The 16,153-nt window shown below is 36.6% G+C and overlaps 2 protein-coding genes across 3 annotated transcripts in view; both read left to right on the plus strand.

The window, feature by feature from the left end:
- Nucleotides 1-6,998, plus strand: part of LOC107699832 (reticulon-2-like) — a 22,985-nt gene extending 15,987 nt beyond the window's left edge. Inside the window, exons 5-10 of the mRNA XM_016501226.1 lie at nt 1,145-1,352; nt 2,711-2,849; nt 4,753-4,822; nt 5,066-5,112; nt 6,121-6,179; nt 6,381-6,998. Of these exons, the coding sequence (XP_016356712.1) occupies nt 1,145-1,352; nt 2,711-2,849; nt 4,753-4,822; nt 5,066-5,112; nt 6,121-6,179; nt 6,381-6,456 (599 nt within the window). The 3' untranslated portion in view covers nt 6,457-6,998. The remainder of the gene's footprint in view (nt 1-1,144; nt 1,353-2,710; nt 2,850-4,752; nt 4,823-5,065; nt 5,113-6,120; nt 6,180-6,380) is intronic.
- A 2,616-nt stretch (nt 6,999-9,614) lies between these two features.
- The window catches only part of LOC107699833 (rho-related GTP-binding protein RhoU-like), a 28,191-nt gene continuing 21,652 nt past the window's right edge, over nt 9,615-16,153 (plus strand). Inside the window, exons 1-3 of one of the 2 annotated variants that reach the window (XM_016501227.1) lie at nt 9,615-9,998; nt 11,783-11,841; nt 14,457-14,840. In XM_016501227.1, the coding sequence (XP_016356713.1) occupies nt 9,800-9,998; nt 11,783-11,841; nt 14,457-14,840 (642 nt within the window). In that variant the 5' untranslated portion in view covers nt 9,615-9,799. Of the gene's footprint in view, nt 9,999-11,782; nt 11,842-14,456; nt 15,210-16,153 lie in introns of those variants that run through there. The other variant, XM_016501229.1, reaches the window with a different exon arrangement.

The raw sequence follows: 16,153 nt of genomic DNA on the forward strand, positions 1-16,153 counted from the left end.
CTCAACCGAGGTTGTTGAGACCATCCTCCATCCAGAGCTCCCTCTATGAGGAAACTGTACTTCTTGGTGCGGAGACCACCAGCTCGACCCAGCTAACTGCCCGTTTGGTACAGTTCTGGAGTTCCAGCAGGCCTGTTTATCCGCAGAGTTCACCCACTCCACCCTAGAGGTCTTCGTGGCGGCCATTGTGGCCCCTCTCGGTGGCCTTTCAGTGGGAAGACACCCTCTTCTTACATGTTTCCTCCGCGGTGCGCTGAGGCCGGGAACCATGGTTACATACATAACCTGGAGACGTTTTTCCATATACATATTTAAACATCTTCAGATCAATATTTTTATATTTATCCATTTTTATTTTATGTCATTTGCAATGATTCATTGTATTGTAGTTCTTTCCATTGTTACACCTTTTTGTCAGATTTCCAATGTGTTTTTGCTTCAAATCAAAGTTTGTAATGCTGTGATTCTCCTCATATGTAATGTATGTACTCTTTAACAAAAGGAACGTTTTAAAACTGAATGGGAAAAATAGTTCTGCAACAAATGCCTCTGAAACGATGTGCAAGGATTTTATATAGTCTCAAATAATTTGTTAAACTAAGACATGTTTCTGGGACATCATCCTTTGGTTTCTATCAACCGCTCATTGCCCTACTGTACCTTGTCTTTAACCTTAATGATATAGATTGAGAAGGATGTTGTTCAAGACATACAGTAACCTCAGAGTTAATTCTAACCTTAAGATCTGATTGGTTGATATGAATGTTGTTTCATGTCCAACAAGGACGTTGATCCAAGAACATGTCTTGCTGGAGCAAATCATCATCTCAAAACCACAATCCTAAGTATTAAACTTTGCTATGAATCCCACACGTTTGTGATATAGATATGAATAATATCTTAAATCAAGTGGCTTGTTGAGGAGAAACATGCTACTATGTTTCTAAGTGACATTGTAGGAGTATATTGTAGTATTTTGAGAACATTGAAGGAGTAAAATGATGTCAGAGACTCTAAATATTTAAGCAACCACAAAGCAACACCCTGGAAACCACCCACAAGCCTCTACCATTGAATATGTGTTTGTAGGAAACCATCTGTAGTTTTAAACCCAAGACCTTTTTCTTTTTCTCGATCCATGCAGTAATGGACCTGATCTACTGGAAGGATATGGAGCGGACAGGGATGGTGCTCACAGGGCTGGTGGTGGGGCTGCTGTCCCTGTTTCAGCTGAGCATCATCACTGTGGTGTCCACGCTCTCCCTGGCCATCATGTGCTTCACCATCTCAGTCAGAATCTACTACAAACTGCTGCATGTGCTCCAGCTGGGAGATGGAGTTCACCCTTTCCAGTGAGTCTCTGACCTCTTCTCCTCTCTTCTTCAGTTTTTAATGGTTTGAGATATTTTCTTAACATATCCTCACCTTAGTACAAACAGACCATAGCGAGCCCTGAGCAGAGCATTTGGTTGTAACACAACATTATGTGGTGGTCTTCTACACAACAAGTGCCCTTTCCATTATGCCAAGATTTTTAAAGCAAATTTCTTAATAATTGTAAACATTATATCATACAAAGACTGTCTATAAGTGATAGTAAATTGTATTGTGCCATTAAGCTAAAAGAATATATATTAATATAACTTTTAAACTATATATAAACTATTCCTTCAGAAAATTTACAGGGTTGACAGCTTTTTACATTAATTTCACATTACAAGCCTTGTGTTTAAACGACACTACAAGGTGCTTATAAAAATAGTTTAATGCTAATATTTTGGCTGTGCAATGGTAAGATTGTTCTATACTTAATAAAGTATACTGATTTACATTTACTTGTGCTTGCAGTGTATGATTCTTAATAATTTTTACACACTTACAGTAACAAATGTACCCCAGTTGCATCATTTCCATCGTGACCAACATTTTTGCCCCAATTAAGTTCTTCAAAAGTCATTGAAGAGCTTGAGAATAATTTTTTCAATTGCATGTCACCTGTGATCAAGGTGTAGTTTTGTCAGATTCTGCTAAATGTGTAGAATATCTGAATTGTGCCTATTTAGGATACATAAAATGCTAGCTATGAGTTTAGTCAGAAAAAAAAAAGAGTTTAGCAAAAAAAAAAAACAGAGTCTAACATTTTATTCCAAAAATGTATAAAAGTTCATTTCCACCTGATGGAAATGTCTCTGTGATGGAAATATTTTGGGAAAAAAAATGACAGTGTTCTTCTGTAATGCATGGGTGTCCACATTATTAGAAGATGGATTAAATAAACTAGTGAGAGTGTAAAAAAGATGTTTTTCATAGGGCCAAAAGAGCAACGGTGCAACTGTTATAGAAACAGTTATGGGCTCTACTTTGGATAAATTAGTCATCTTGATGGGGGAAAAAAAAATATAATAATAAATTGTACATTAAGGCCCGGTTTCACAAACGGGGCTTAGCTTAAGCCAGGACTTGGCCTTAGTTAAATTAAGATATTTAAGCAAGTTTTACAAAAATGCCTTAAAAGAAAACATTACAGGTGTGCATCTTGACACAGAACAACGACACGGACATATTTTAAGATATGTCAGAGCAAGATATTTTCAGTTGAGACAACTCAAACATGCATTTTAGTCTGGGACTAGCTTAAGCCTTGTCTGTGAAACCGGGGGTAAATGTCAGTGTGTAAGGCTGTGTCTCTGTATGCATTGATGTGTTGCAGGTCATATCTAGAGTTGGACATCGGTTTAAGTGGGGAAGAGGCTCAGCACTACATGCAGAAGGCCATTGTGCTGTCCTGCTCTGCTGTCGACACACTGAGGAACCTCTTCTTTGTGGGCAACCTGTTCAACTCACTCAAGGTGAGGCCTGGGAACTGACGATTCTGTATAAAATTCATTCATCTTAACACTCATATCCTGAATCTGTGTGCTAGATCAATGACATACTGTATATTCCACAGTGATGAAGAAGAGTCGCTCTCTTAGAATGTTTAATTTAGTATTTTTCTTTCTCTCTCTGTGAAAGAACATCTCTCTTTCAGAATATATCACATTGCTAGCACACATTCTGTTTCTAGTTTTGTGCTCTGTAGTGCCTGTCATAAGAGGTTCTTGTCATTTCTTCTTTTTCAGTCCGCTTATATTTAATAAATTCTCATCTCATCTTTTTTGGTCTCCTCTCATATTCAGTACTTGAATGTGGCTTTTGTTTTTGTTCATCATCCTCCTGAGACCCAGCAAAAGGTTTTTTATATATAATATCTTGAGAAAACCATAAGAAACACATTATAATGAGAAACACCCTTGAAATGTTTAATAGCAAGTTATTTTTTACCCCATTAACGTGTAGTGTCTCCACAACAGGAATAAACCAACTAATTTCTTCTTGCTTGTTTGTTTACATGAAAAAAGACTAACTATACATCAAATACTAATGATAATTGCAAAATAATTAACCTGTTGCTCTTTCCATGACATTCATAAATCTAAGGATGTTTGCATAACCACTGTGGCAATTAAAAAGGTCCTCTACAAAGGACAAAAATGATTTTCATTATTTTATGCCTCTCAGCTATGCACTTCAAATAATCCCGCACTCAATTACACTCAAGGCTTACCGCATGAAATACTTCTGACAGTGTTTCGGGGTGTATTTTGAAGTGTGTCCTAGACATTATGGTAATTACAGAATCCATGACAATATTCTGCATTTTGAGAGAAAAAATTGCTATTGTGTTTTTATGCAAAATTTTATGGCAGCATTTTAAAACTAATTTTCTACATCAATCAACCAATAAATGTGGATGGCATAATTATTATATTTTAGTGTTGGAAGAAATGTTTGAGTTCATATTTAGATTTCTGACATTTGGTTGCAGACTTTGATATCTTGCTGATCTGAGCACAGTTTGAGACATTGCTAACATCTCTTCTGACTCTAGCTGAGACACAAATGAGATTACTAGGGTCTTTTGCTCAGACGAAAAAAATGAGAAGCAGGAAAAAATTCACCCTCCTCCTCCCTAGCTCCACATGTCTAGCTCTTCTTTATATGCTTTATAAAAAAACAATAAAAATAATATTATTTTTTTATATAAAGTAAAAGAAACATTGTAAACTATCTAAGAGTTGTCCTGAAATTATGTCTAGGAGAAACAACTGAGATGTTAATGAGATTTTCTGATTTTTTTAAATACATTTTTATTTTCACTATATGAGCGAAATCCTGATAAGTCTAGTTCACAAGTTATTTTTATGTCTTCAATTACAATGTCATAAATACAGTGATGATTTAGTACAGTGGAGGAGCAGTTATTTAAAAGTGACCAAACTTTGTCTTTCAAACACATCTAAATTCAACTTAGCACTGCAAAGTCTTCAGCTGAAACTCTTAATAGTCCTCAAGTTTCGGGGTGTCACAGAGTCACACTATGACCTGTGTGGAATGTGACATGGGACACATGTGGTCTCATGTAGTATGAGACTGGAGGATACAAGAGGGTCTTGTCCTTAGTGCAGTTTCCAATTTTGGACTTGGTGACTAGAAACTCCACACTGAGGAGATATAAACAGAAACATGTTCTCTATGGGCCAGAAGCACTGTTTTAGATAACAATCTCAGGAAATTACATCCTGCTGTGAATGTTGGGTTTTAACATCATGCTGGAGAGGCTTGTGGCATCAGATTTGTGTTTTCTGTACACTGGTTTGTATACGCAAACATTTAGGATTTGAGTAATGAAATGTTTGTTGTTATTCCCAGTTCTTGTTGCTGATGTATCTGGTCACGTTCCTGGGAAACCTCTGCGATGGCCTTACCTTGCTCATCATCGGTATGATGTCCAACTTTACAACTTTTTTTTTCTTTTAGTTATGCTGTGTAACTTGCATCAGTTAATCTATAACTTGCAAATCTACACATATACATAGGCCTCAAAGATATTGAGACATTTTTGTGTCCAGTTACATTACATTTACTATGAAGAATTGACATATATTATGATGCTTCACGAGCAGTTAATGCTAAATGCTTTTTTAACTAGTTCTTCCTCCTCTTGTCATTATTTGCTGTTCAGGTGTGATTGCTGTCTTCTCTCTCCCCCTGTTTTACACAAAGCACCAGGTAACACAATCTCTGTGGGCTTTAATGACAGTGACATCTCATCCACATTCTCTATGTAGTTCAGTTAGACATATTTTATATTCAAATAAGCCTAATTACTGGATATAATAAGAAACATTGTTTACAAATGTTACAGATGTTAATACTATGGTGACATCAAAAACATTGTGGTTTTAATTATGGATTAATTTGTATCTGGATCATCTGTAATTGAATCTGGAAACTATTTTAGTGGATCTACCATGTCATACTGTTTATTAATATATTATGTTGAATCTGTTTTTCTTGAAAAATGTATAGTGTAATGCTAATACAACACTAATAATAATGCAGTACCATAGAAGTAGTGCATATGATTTCTTCCCCATATCTGCATCTATAATATCTAATCTGCACTTCTTACATTCAAACTGGCTCAGTGTGATTAGTTACCATGTGTTTGGCATTGCTGACGTTAAATCTGGGATAATGTGTCTTCCCACAGCATAATTTTGAATTGAATTTGTCATTTTAATTGTAGTTTTTGATCGGCAGAGGAGAAAGTCTTCCTGATTAAATGTATAAATTCATATCATTATTTAAATTAATTGTAATGAATAAGCACATTAAATTGACAGTCCAGTGATTCATTTATAAATTGGTGATGGCTTATGTGCAATGATATGGAAATGAAAAAAAACAATATACTGATTTCTAAAGACACTACAGTATTTGTAATATTTATTATAGTGAATTTTCTGAGCAAATATTGAAAAATCAGTTAATTTGATTTTTTAATCGACAGCCCTACACTGAAAAAAAAATTACTTTGAAACAAATTTCACTCAGAAATTGCTAATAAATGTCACAAATAATTATAAACAAACACTGAAATTCTGAAGTATAAAGACTGAAAATATGTTTCTTGTAAAACATACTCAAATAATCTTTGTTTTATTTACAACCTCACAAAATAGTTTTAATACTATTAACACATATATTGCAGCTCATGTAACTCTTCTTTTTCAGGACAAAGTGGACAGCTGCTTTGTATCAGTGCAAGCCCATTTTGACAACATAAAGGGCTTGTGAGTATAGCGCCATCTACTGCAGGCAGTGATTTATATCTTCCTTTCATATCAGTGCTTAAATATGACCCATGATATTTGTGATCATAATAGTTAATCAGACAGTTCTGATCTCCATTTACCAATAAACACTGGTTCTCTAAATCTATGACAGAGCACAAATGATACTTTACTCTAATTGTATTTTTGTCTGTTGAACAGCCTTCATCGCCTGGCCCAGGGTGGCGGACCACCCCCCGACCCCACTCCAGGTGGCGCTAAACCCAAAGCCCATTGAGACACCTCTCAGAGGAGGAGGAGCTACACACTGTCACTCAAAAATGTCTTAAATAGCAGTTGTGCTCAGAGGCCCGCCTCTGCAGCAGTGGGGGAGGGGCTAATATACGGCCTTATATAGGAGGAGATATGGATTTAAGGAAGGACCACGCAAAGAACAATCTTGGATGAAAATCAAAGGCTTTGGAATTCTGAGAAGTTAAAGACACATTTTCATTTCCACATTTCAGTGTCAGTATGAGTGTATGAATGAAACAGAAGAATCTAAGATACTTCAGCCACCCGTACAATAATGGCCCCTTGAGAGTTATCTGAATAAACATGGATGACTTCAGTGAAGTAAAAGGGGTTAGAATCCAGACTGACTGCAGTTCGCCTGCCAGAAACATAATGCAGGACCAGTTTCCAAATGGGGTTTTTACTTCTGACAGTCTCAAAATATCTCATTGTATTGGTGTGTGTGTGTGTGTGTATGTGTGGGCAGCTTAAGCCTGTTAAAGTACCTAAGAGCTATTAAAACCACAATGTTATTTTCTTTTCCAATGTTTTGTTTCCTTGGTATTATTTCAGTGTAAGTTTGATTTCCCATCAAAGCAAATCACTCTTGCCACCCTATCCCAAAACTTGACCGCACCACATACTTGACTGCATTACCTTTGTACAAAAACACGTCAGAAGAATCATCACGTGGCTTATCACTGAGGTCAGCTGGGCTTTTGACCTCATGTGACAGAATGAATCAGTCAAATGTCTTTTGCCATCTACAACATCCCTAGTAGATGGCCTTTTAAAAGTAGGGAGTTAATGGCTTAAATTTAGTTCTTTTGGCGCACAAAAATATTGCATTACTTCAGATGGCATGGAATATAGTGCATGAGATATATGGGCCGCTTTTATGGTGCTCCAGAGAGAGACAGTAAAACAGGAGCTAAACTTACATATAAGCCATATTCTAGGGACCAGAACTCTTGTGAAAAGTAATACACTGTAGCATACTTTTAAAAAAGAGTACTGATTACCAAAAATAATATACTTCAAGTATAGTGTAATGTGTATTGTCAAATGTACTGGCACAGATTTAGCTATGATAAATTCAGATATACTTGAATGTGATTTCTCTTTTTTAAAAAGATATATATTTGTAATTACACATTTTAAAAATATATTAATCTTACATGTAATATCAAATAACAATGCAGTTAAAATTATAATCAAGCTTTTTACATGTGCTTTAATATGTTAGTCATCAAAATATGTGTACTTCTGTAAAACACAACAGAAGATTTAAAATGTACTTTAACGTAAAACCTTTCATTTGACATTATTACAAAGTGCACTTTTTTAAAAAGGTTTCCATGCCATTAAGCAATGGAGGGTCAGCAAGACTATTCATATAATTCCCTTCCTCCCTCTGCACTCTTCCTGAAAACATCAGGAAGCCGTTAAGCCTTAAAAGGTTTAGTCACAGGCCTGAGTGGATGCTGATAGTACTTCCTTTTAGTTTTGTAGTTTCACTTTTCACTTTTTTTGTTTCGTATGAAATATAGAGAACATTGTTTTAGGCCAAAAGCTTATACAAAAACTGAAACACACAAGATAGGATTTTTGGATCATTTTGTGCATGTTGTTATAGTGACTGAGGCTTTCAAACTTAAAAAAACACACCATAAAAGTATTATAAAACTGATACATACAGTATCTCACAGAAGTGAGTACACCCCTCACATTTTTGTAAATATTTTATTATATCTTTTCATGTGACAACACTGAACAAATGACACTTTGCTACAATGTAAAGTAGTGAGTGTACATTTTGTATAACAGTGTAAATTTGCTGTCCCCTCAAAATAACAACACACAGCCATTAATGTCTAAACCGCTGGCCACAAAAGTGAGTACACCCCTAAGTGAAAATGTCCAAATTGGGCCCAATTAGCCATTTTCTCTCCCCGTTGTCATGTGACTCATTAGTGTTACAAGGTCTCAGGTGTGAATGGGGAGCAGGTGTGTTAAATTTGGTGTTTAAATTTGGTGCTTTCGTGGAGATACTGTACATTGTCTTGTGTCCAGCTAGCTGCAAGAAAACATGCTGTCATAATTACCTATAATGTCCTCATCAGACATTAAGCTAAAGACAAATGTGTGATTTCAGAAACATATAATTAGTTTTGCATTTATTTACACAGACATAATCTTTCTTTCTCATACAATTTAATAACAAGCTAAGTTATTTGAATTAATGTAGCTCTAGTCCTATACAGTCAGTTTAATTCAAATTCAATACATTTATATATGTAGACACATTTTATATTACATATATGCATCTAATATTTCATAATATGTATACATATTGTACATTAATTTCTCAAAATAAATATTAAATAGCGCAGTTGTATATATTGACCACAAGGTGGCAGGAAAGCTCAGTTTAATAGCTGCCAAAAGGAGAAGGTGAATAGGATCAATCAGATGTAAAATAACGGCACATTATTGCATTATTCTGCAACTAAAGTTTAATACAAATTATCATTATAGTATGCTGTAAATATTAATCGTTCAATTACTTTAAAGACATTGTTATATGTTATAAACCCAACGTTTTAGGGATTTTTTATAATCAACCTTTCAACATTTCATATTCATAAACATACATGTGTTCAATGAGCGCCTAAATTGCATACTTTCCTCTTAGATTAATATTTAAAATAACATTTTAATGGGACCATGTTTCCAAATCCTCTAGAGTAAAACATTTGCTCTCTGACGTCAAGAGGACCTGCCAATGTTTTATCTCAAAATCATTTTTGTAAAAATAATAATAAAAAAAAATGCATTAAACAAATTAAATAAAACATTACCTTTCACCACAGTTAGAATGCTACAAAGCAACCTTTCAGTTATGATTGCTTATGCTTGCAATAAATAAGACATATATTCAAAATGTATGACATTATAGCAAAATGAGGCAATGTCATATAAAACTGTTCAAATTGGAGATGTACTCTGAAAATGAAGAACCAACAGCCATCGCCATTGTTTCTAGTGGAACAAATGTAATGAATATGCTGAAGCAGCCATGTGAGGAGGGAGGAGCTAGTCAACTGAAGGCTGACTATAAAGGCTGCCTCTCTCACTCCTTGCCCAGCTGTTGTAGGTTCTTTAAGCCTATAGATTTCGTGGAGACACTAAGTATTTGGATCTTATGAAATTGACGGTTTACGCGCACTGCACCGGATCAAGCGCATTTACGCAGTGCTCGTATTGTTTAGTCGTTTATTGAGGCTTCTTATTGATGGTTTTTTCCTGGGTCACTCCATTAGGAGTGTGCGATTCAGCAGCGCGTCATGGATTACAGTAACCTGATGGCGCCTCCGGTGCCGCCACACAAACCCATGTCCCCCCGGCCTGCGCACTGCCAGGGGCGCCTGTTAAAGTGCGTGTTTCTCGGGGATGGAGCTGTGGGGAAAACCAGCCTGATTGTCAGCTACACAACCAATGGATATCCGACAAAATACGTCCCGACAGCGTTTGACGATTTCTCAGGTGAGTCTTTGGATTCGTATAATGATGCCGCATCAGTTGCAAACAAATGCACGAACTGTTCATAGAACTAATTTCACTTTTCCAACCATTTTGTTAGTGACTTTTTGCCTAGAACTCTAGACTTTTTAGCTTGTAGTTTAAGTTTTTTTCGGATGTATGAAGTCAGTTCTTCTCAAGGTCACAGGTGTGAACACTGGAACCACAAATACAGTTCATTATTACTAACTACATGACAGACTTTTTAACCGTCATTTTGAACATTATGTTATAGTTTCAACCCATTTTCACCTGGTTTTTTTATTATTATTATTGTTATTATTATTATTTTGTATAGTGTTCTTCTTAACAAGCATGCTTGTTTAATATTATTGATGAAGTCCATTTAAATAGTATTTTGTTTTTTCATGTCATCTCTTCATTTGGGTCAACAGAGCCAGATTAAAAAGTCAAATATTTATAAATACTGACAAACCAGTGAGTTCATTCAGAATACAAGATTGTTTAAAACTGGTCTTGATATATTGATACACTGGAGAGAAAAAAAAATAATATAAAAATAAATGGTTTTATTCAAGTCTAAAATGATTAAACATCACTGAATCAACTTAAATGCATTAATTTATACCAACAAAACAATTTTTATCTGGTAGAAATAGGTCTTTAAGGTAATAACTGCAGGTTACCACATTTACAATGTATAGAGAAACTGTAACAGTCTGAAAATCACTCATAAACTGAAATTCATCAGAGCATGTATGATGCTGAGCTCATAAAATATAATATGAAAGCAAGAAATATTTGACCACCAAGTGCAAGACTGAATTCGATGACTGATTTTATTAGTTTTCATAAATATAATCGTGTTGACAAAAAATTGGGACATAGCTGTGAAACAGGAGAGAGGTTTCAGGAAAGTTGATTTTTAGTGCCAATTTAACTTGAGTTTGTTTCCTTGGACCTGAAATTAGTCAAGTATTAGTCCCTTACATCCTTAATCGAACCGAAAGCAGTGCTTTAAAACTCACTATGTACTGTAGTACTATAACATCATTTTCACTCAAAGAAGTGTTTCATAATTGTGAATGGACCTCAAACAAGAGCCAGTCAGTGGTCAGATCCCACAAGCATGTCTTTGTAATTAGAAAGGCCTTGCGCAATGATGCCTGACCTGAAAATCTGGCCCCTAAAATCCATTGGGTCCACTTGTGTGAATCTGTGAGCAGATATTGTGTGCTGGAGCCTGTGATGATGTCACGCTCACTCTCGTGGAACCAGATCAGAAAACTCTGCACTGATTTGAGAGCAGTTACGCAATTCAACAGGTGCCAATTTGAGGGGGGAAGGGGCTGAATTAAAGGCAGATCATATGACGGGGATTTGGAGACAACTCCACAATGGGCACTTGACGAGCAGAACACTTTGAAGTGACAAACCATCACCAGGCCCTCAGTGTTACTGTGTTTCATGAGATCACTGTACTGTGGCATGTTGGAACAGACGTTCTCATAGGTTTTAACAGCATGTACAGTCCTTCAAACATGCAAAGCGTGAGATGTTGAGCTGTTTATGAGCTGCACTAACCCACAAATCTGGGCAGTTGATCTGTAACATGTTCATGAGGGTGTATACAATTTTATATTATTATTACAGACTGATATTTTAAAAATGTATTAAATTTAAATAAATCTATATAAAATGTGGTTATGATGGTTATATAAAGGGATTGTATAAAGAGTTGTTAAGTGTTGGCAGTGCGACTCATCCTCTCTCTCTCTTTTCTCCAGCGGTCGTACAGGTGGATGAACAACCAGTGAGACTGCAGCTTTGTGACACTGCAGGACAGGTAAGAACTCCACTGCACCACCTGCGTCCTAGTGTCGTAGCACAACTATACAATGCTCATTGCATCATGTTGATTTTTATACATTTTGAGTTTACCCCAAAGAGGAACATCAACTAAATAGTTATTTTTGTTTGGGGGGTTGGCATTTCTGTCACTCTCTGAAACCAGGATTTGGAAATTGGATGATAAAGTGATTACGCAACACAATCGTAGTAATTAGAAGAGCTCGGCATGGATGCCATACTGTGAGGAAATCGTAAGAGAGCAAAAAGAACAATCCTCAAGCTATTGGCACTTTAGTTACTGGATCTCCCTCTCTGTTTCTGAGCCATGCAGGCTTGGACAGGGTACCATGTAACCAGCGGTTTTGCCTCCAAGTGATGTTTTTGATGCCAAACTTTTTTCAGCACTGATTGTTTTGCAGTTGTGAAATCACTGAAAATAATTAAAAAAGGCCCTTTGGCTGTACATTCATTACGATTTTCACATTGGGATATTATATCGTTTCGTTGAAGGGTTTTGTTTAAGGCTTTGAACTTTACATTACATGGGTTACAAATAAATGACTCTGCCCTCTTAGTACATAACCTATAAATCCCTTTACACAGCCATGCAGAGGCAAGCTCAGGCAAACACGGAAACATAAGAATTCAGTTACCCAGTTATAATACTGCAGGCTTTCACATAGTTTTCAAAGCGAAAGTACAAATGCACTTTGCCCAAAGTGGAGAAACAAAGGCTAGCATCACAAAAGTCTATTGCTTTCAGCCTGTTTGGATATACTTCCATTATGTTGTGCAGGTGTCCATGTCAACAAAAGAAAACAGCCGTTGTTTGATAATAAAGTCAATCAGGCGATGTCTGTGCATCAGTAAGTTGACATTAAAGGTCCCATGACATGCTGCTTTTTGGATGCTTTTATATAGGCCTAAGTGGTCCCTAGTACTGCATCTGAAGTCTCTTTCCCGAAATTCAGCCTTGGTGCAGAATTTCAGCCACTACGAGCCAGTCCCACAATGAGCTTTCCTTAGGACGTGCCATTTCTGTGTTTGTAGCTTTAAATGCTAATGAGGAGGAGAGAGGCGGGGCAACTGCCATGCTTCGCTCGTTTGCAAGCCATGATGTCTCTCGAGGAAAAAAAAATATTGCGCTCGCCTCGCACGGTAGTAGCTCATTTTCTCATGGGCGGGCCAAATTCTCTGGGCGGGCAAAGCAGAGAAAGGGGAGGTAACCTTTCCCCGTATGACGACATAAAGGGAAGATTCCAGATTGGGCCATCTGAGCTTTCATTTTCTCAAAGGCAAAGCAGGATACCCAGGGCTCGGTTTACACCTATCGCCATTTCCAGCCACTGGGGGACCATAGGCAGGCTAGGGGAACTCATATTAATGTTAAAAAACCTCATAAAGTGAATTTTTCATGCCATGGGACCTTTAAGTTGTAGGGCTGGGCGATATGACTGTATATACTGTACAAATCTGACATATTCACCTGTGTGTACCACAGTTCACTCAAAATAATAACAGTAAACCATAAACCCAAAATCTAAAAATCCAACACCAAGCAGTAACAACAACAACAACAATGATAATAATTGTTTTTATTATTATTATTGTTATATTAATGAGTAATAATAGTAGTAATAATAGCAATAATAATATGCCATTTCTATCTAGTTACTGTAAAACCTGCTTACAGTAAGCTACTGCATTGGCTGTTTAACAGTTATTTTTAGGTTACTGTAATTGGTGGCTGGAGCATATTACTGTAAAAACTGAAATGAAACAGTATCAAGCTTGAATTATTCTATACAGTAAATGAATTGTTGTAATAACCATATTGCTGCTATTGCATAATTTTTTTATTAAACGAATTCAAAAAATTCATATTAAAATATTTTAGTAGTACAATCTTTTCATGTACATATTGTATAATTTTTACATGCATTAAAATAATAATGGTTACACTAATGAACATAAATTAAAAATAGATTAAAACACAAATTCATGTGCATTCAGTAAGTTTAATGTGTGACGTGTGAATATGTAAATGTAACAAAAAGCTGCATAAATGTTATTTTATATATTTTATGTATTTATTTATTTATTTGCAGAATTATAGATTTACCTAGATTCTTCTTTTTTTTTTTTCCATGTTTCACATTTTTTCTAAATCTTAGCATTTCGTAACGACAAGTAGATGTAGCATAGATATTGAAAAGGTTTGGCATTCTCATCTGTCAAGTTTAATTGGTGTTCTCAAAGTTTTGAGAGGCCCTGCTCTCCAAAAGCTCAACAGATTTATATTTTAATTAATTTGTACAGCATAAATGGGACAGGGTGTGCCAGAGTTGAAAACTTTGGCCGAGTTTAAAAGACTAAAGCAGGCACTGCATGTTCCACAACATGGCTTTGCTTTGCAAGCGCCAAACCTATAATTTCACGTAATTGCTTCAGGGAATTATAAAACACCCCAAGAGCTAGTTAAATGATTTTATTATTTAAAATAACAATTTGGAATCCCACAAATGATTTTTGAGGGCTTCACAAGGCCTTGTGTTACAAAACACTCTAAACATCAGTAATGATGCTCTTTTACCTCTGTCTCCACCTCAGGACGAATTCGATAAGTTGCGTCACTTCTGCTACACGCGGACTGACGTTCTCCTCCTGTGCTTCAGCGTTGTCAGCCCCACTTCCTTCCAGAACATTGGTGAAAAATGGGTGCCGGAGATCCGACGCCGTTGTCCACTCACACCTGTGTTACTGGTGGGCACCCAGTGCGACCTACGGCAAGACGTCAAAGTCCTCATCGAACTGGCACGGCGCAGAGAGCGACCCGTCCTGGAAGAGGACGCCCGCACCCTGGCAGACAAAATAGGAGCGGTAGCCTACATAGAATGCTCTTCTCTCACACAGAAAAACCTTAAGGAGGTGTTTGACGCTGCCATCTCCGTCGGGCTCCGACACTCCGACCGAAGAGCCAGACGAGAGCGGAAGGTACACAGTACTGCTGATAAAATGAAAATGCTCTCAAAATCGTGGTGGAAGAAATATATCTGCATACAGTAGCAAAGATCAAAGCAATCTTCTGAGGCATGAACAATGTGATAGACTCTTGTTTACTGTCATGCTCCTCAAGTGGATGATGGTCAGTTGATAACGAATCAACAAAGGACAGTATTGTTACTTTAAGGACGATGTGAATGGTTGCAAAATGTGCAGCTAGCTTCCCAGTAACCAAAGTTTACCATATGCAGGGTCATCACTAAAAGTCACGGGGCCCGGGATGAAGATTTTCTACATTTGGGCCATTGAGTAGATTCAGGGGCCGTTTACACGACAACGTTTTCAGCCAAAAACGTGAAACTTTTTATGCGTTTTGCCTGTTCGTTTACACGACAACGGCGTTTTGGGGACTGAAAACGCATATTTTTGAAAACCGGTTTCAAAGTGCAAGTTTTTGAAAACGCCACTGTTGTCATTTCCGTGTAAACACCCAATACGATAATCTTTGAAAACGGTGACGTCATGCGCGTGCGTAGTACGTGCAGTGTTGCCAGATTGGATGGATGATTTCCAGCCCAAAAGCTCATAAAAACCCGCCCAAAAACCACCCAAAACTTTAAAATAATGTGATGGAATATGTAAATCAAGGTTGATAAGGGCCATTTTAACTCCTTAAAACAAAACAATGACGACAAAATAATATGAATATAACGTTAGATAAATTTCCCAGGTAAACGGATCAAATCGGGGCAAATAGCCTACATTAAAGAGAATTAGGCTACCGAACATGAAGAAAATATGCAAGCAGACACTGTCAAAACTGCAATCAAGAAATTAACCGATACCCTCGAAACAACATGCATCATTTTCAATGTCAGCAGGCAGAATAATCCAATTTAAATGCAAAAAGTGCCCAATATAAGTGATAGGAAAAAGCAACGTAATTAGCAGATATTTCACACTCGTTAATGCGCACACCATGACAGTCAAAATGGTGTCATTCATTGATACATACTGAATTATAATCCGACAATAAAAAAATAAAAATAATGCGCTTACTTTCGCTCTATAATTTTACACTGAACAGTCAAAACTAATCAAGTCTAGCAGTTTTCAAGGATTTATCAATCTGGACCGTTTAAAAGATAAAAGACAGGATCGTATAAACGGACATATTTAGTTTCGGTTTTGATTAATTAATTCAAATGTGCTCTGATTTCGGAGTTGCAGTGATAGAGCCTTAGTGTCATCTCACTCCACAATAATTCTTGTTCTGAGAGTTGAGTCACTCTCCCACTCTTTAA

The sequence above is a fragment of the Sinocyclocheilus anshuiensis genome, unplaced genomic scaffold (assembly GCF_001515605.1).
Source record: "Sinocyclocheilus anshuiensis isolate Anshui unplaced genomic scaffold, SAMN03320099.WGS_v1.1 scaffold194, whole genome shotgun sequence".
Lineage (NCBI taxonomy): Eukaryota > Metazoa > Chordata > Actinopteri > Cypriniformes > Cyprinidae > Sinocyclocheilus > Sinocyclocheilus anshuiensis.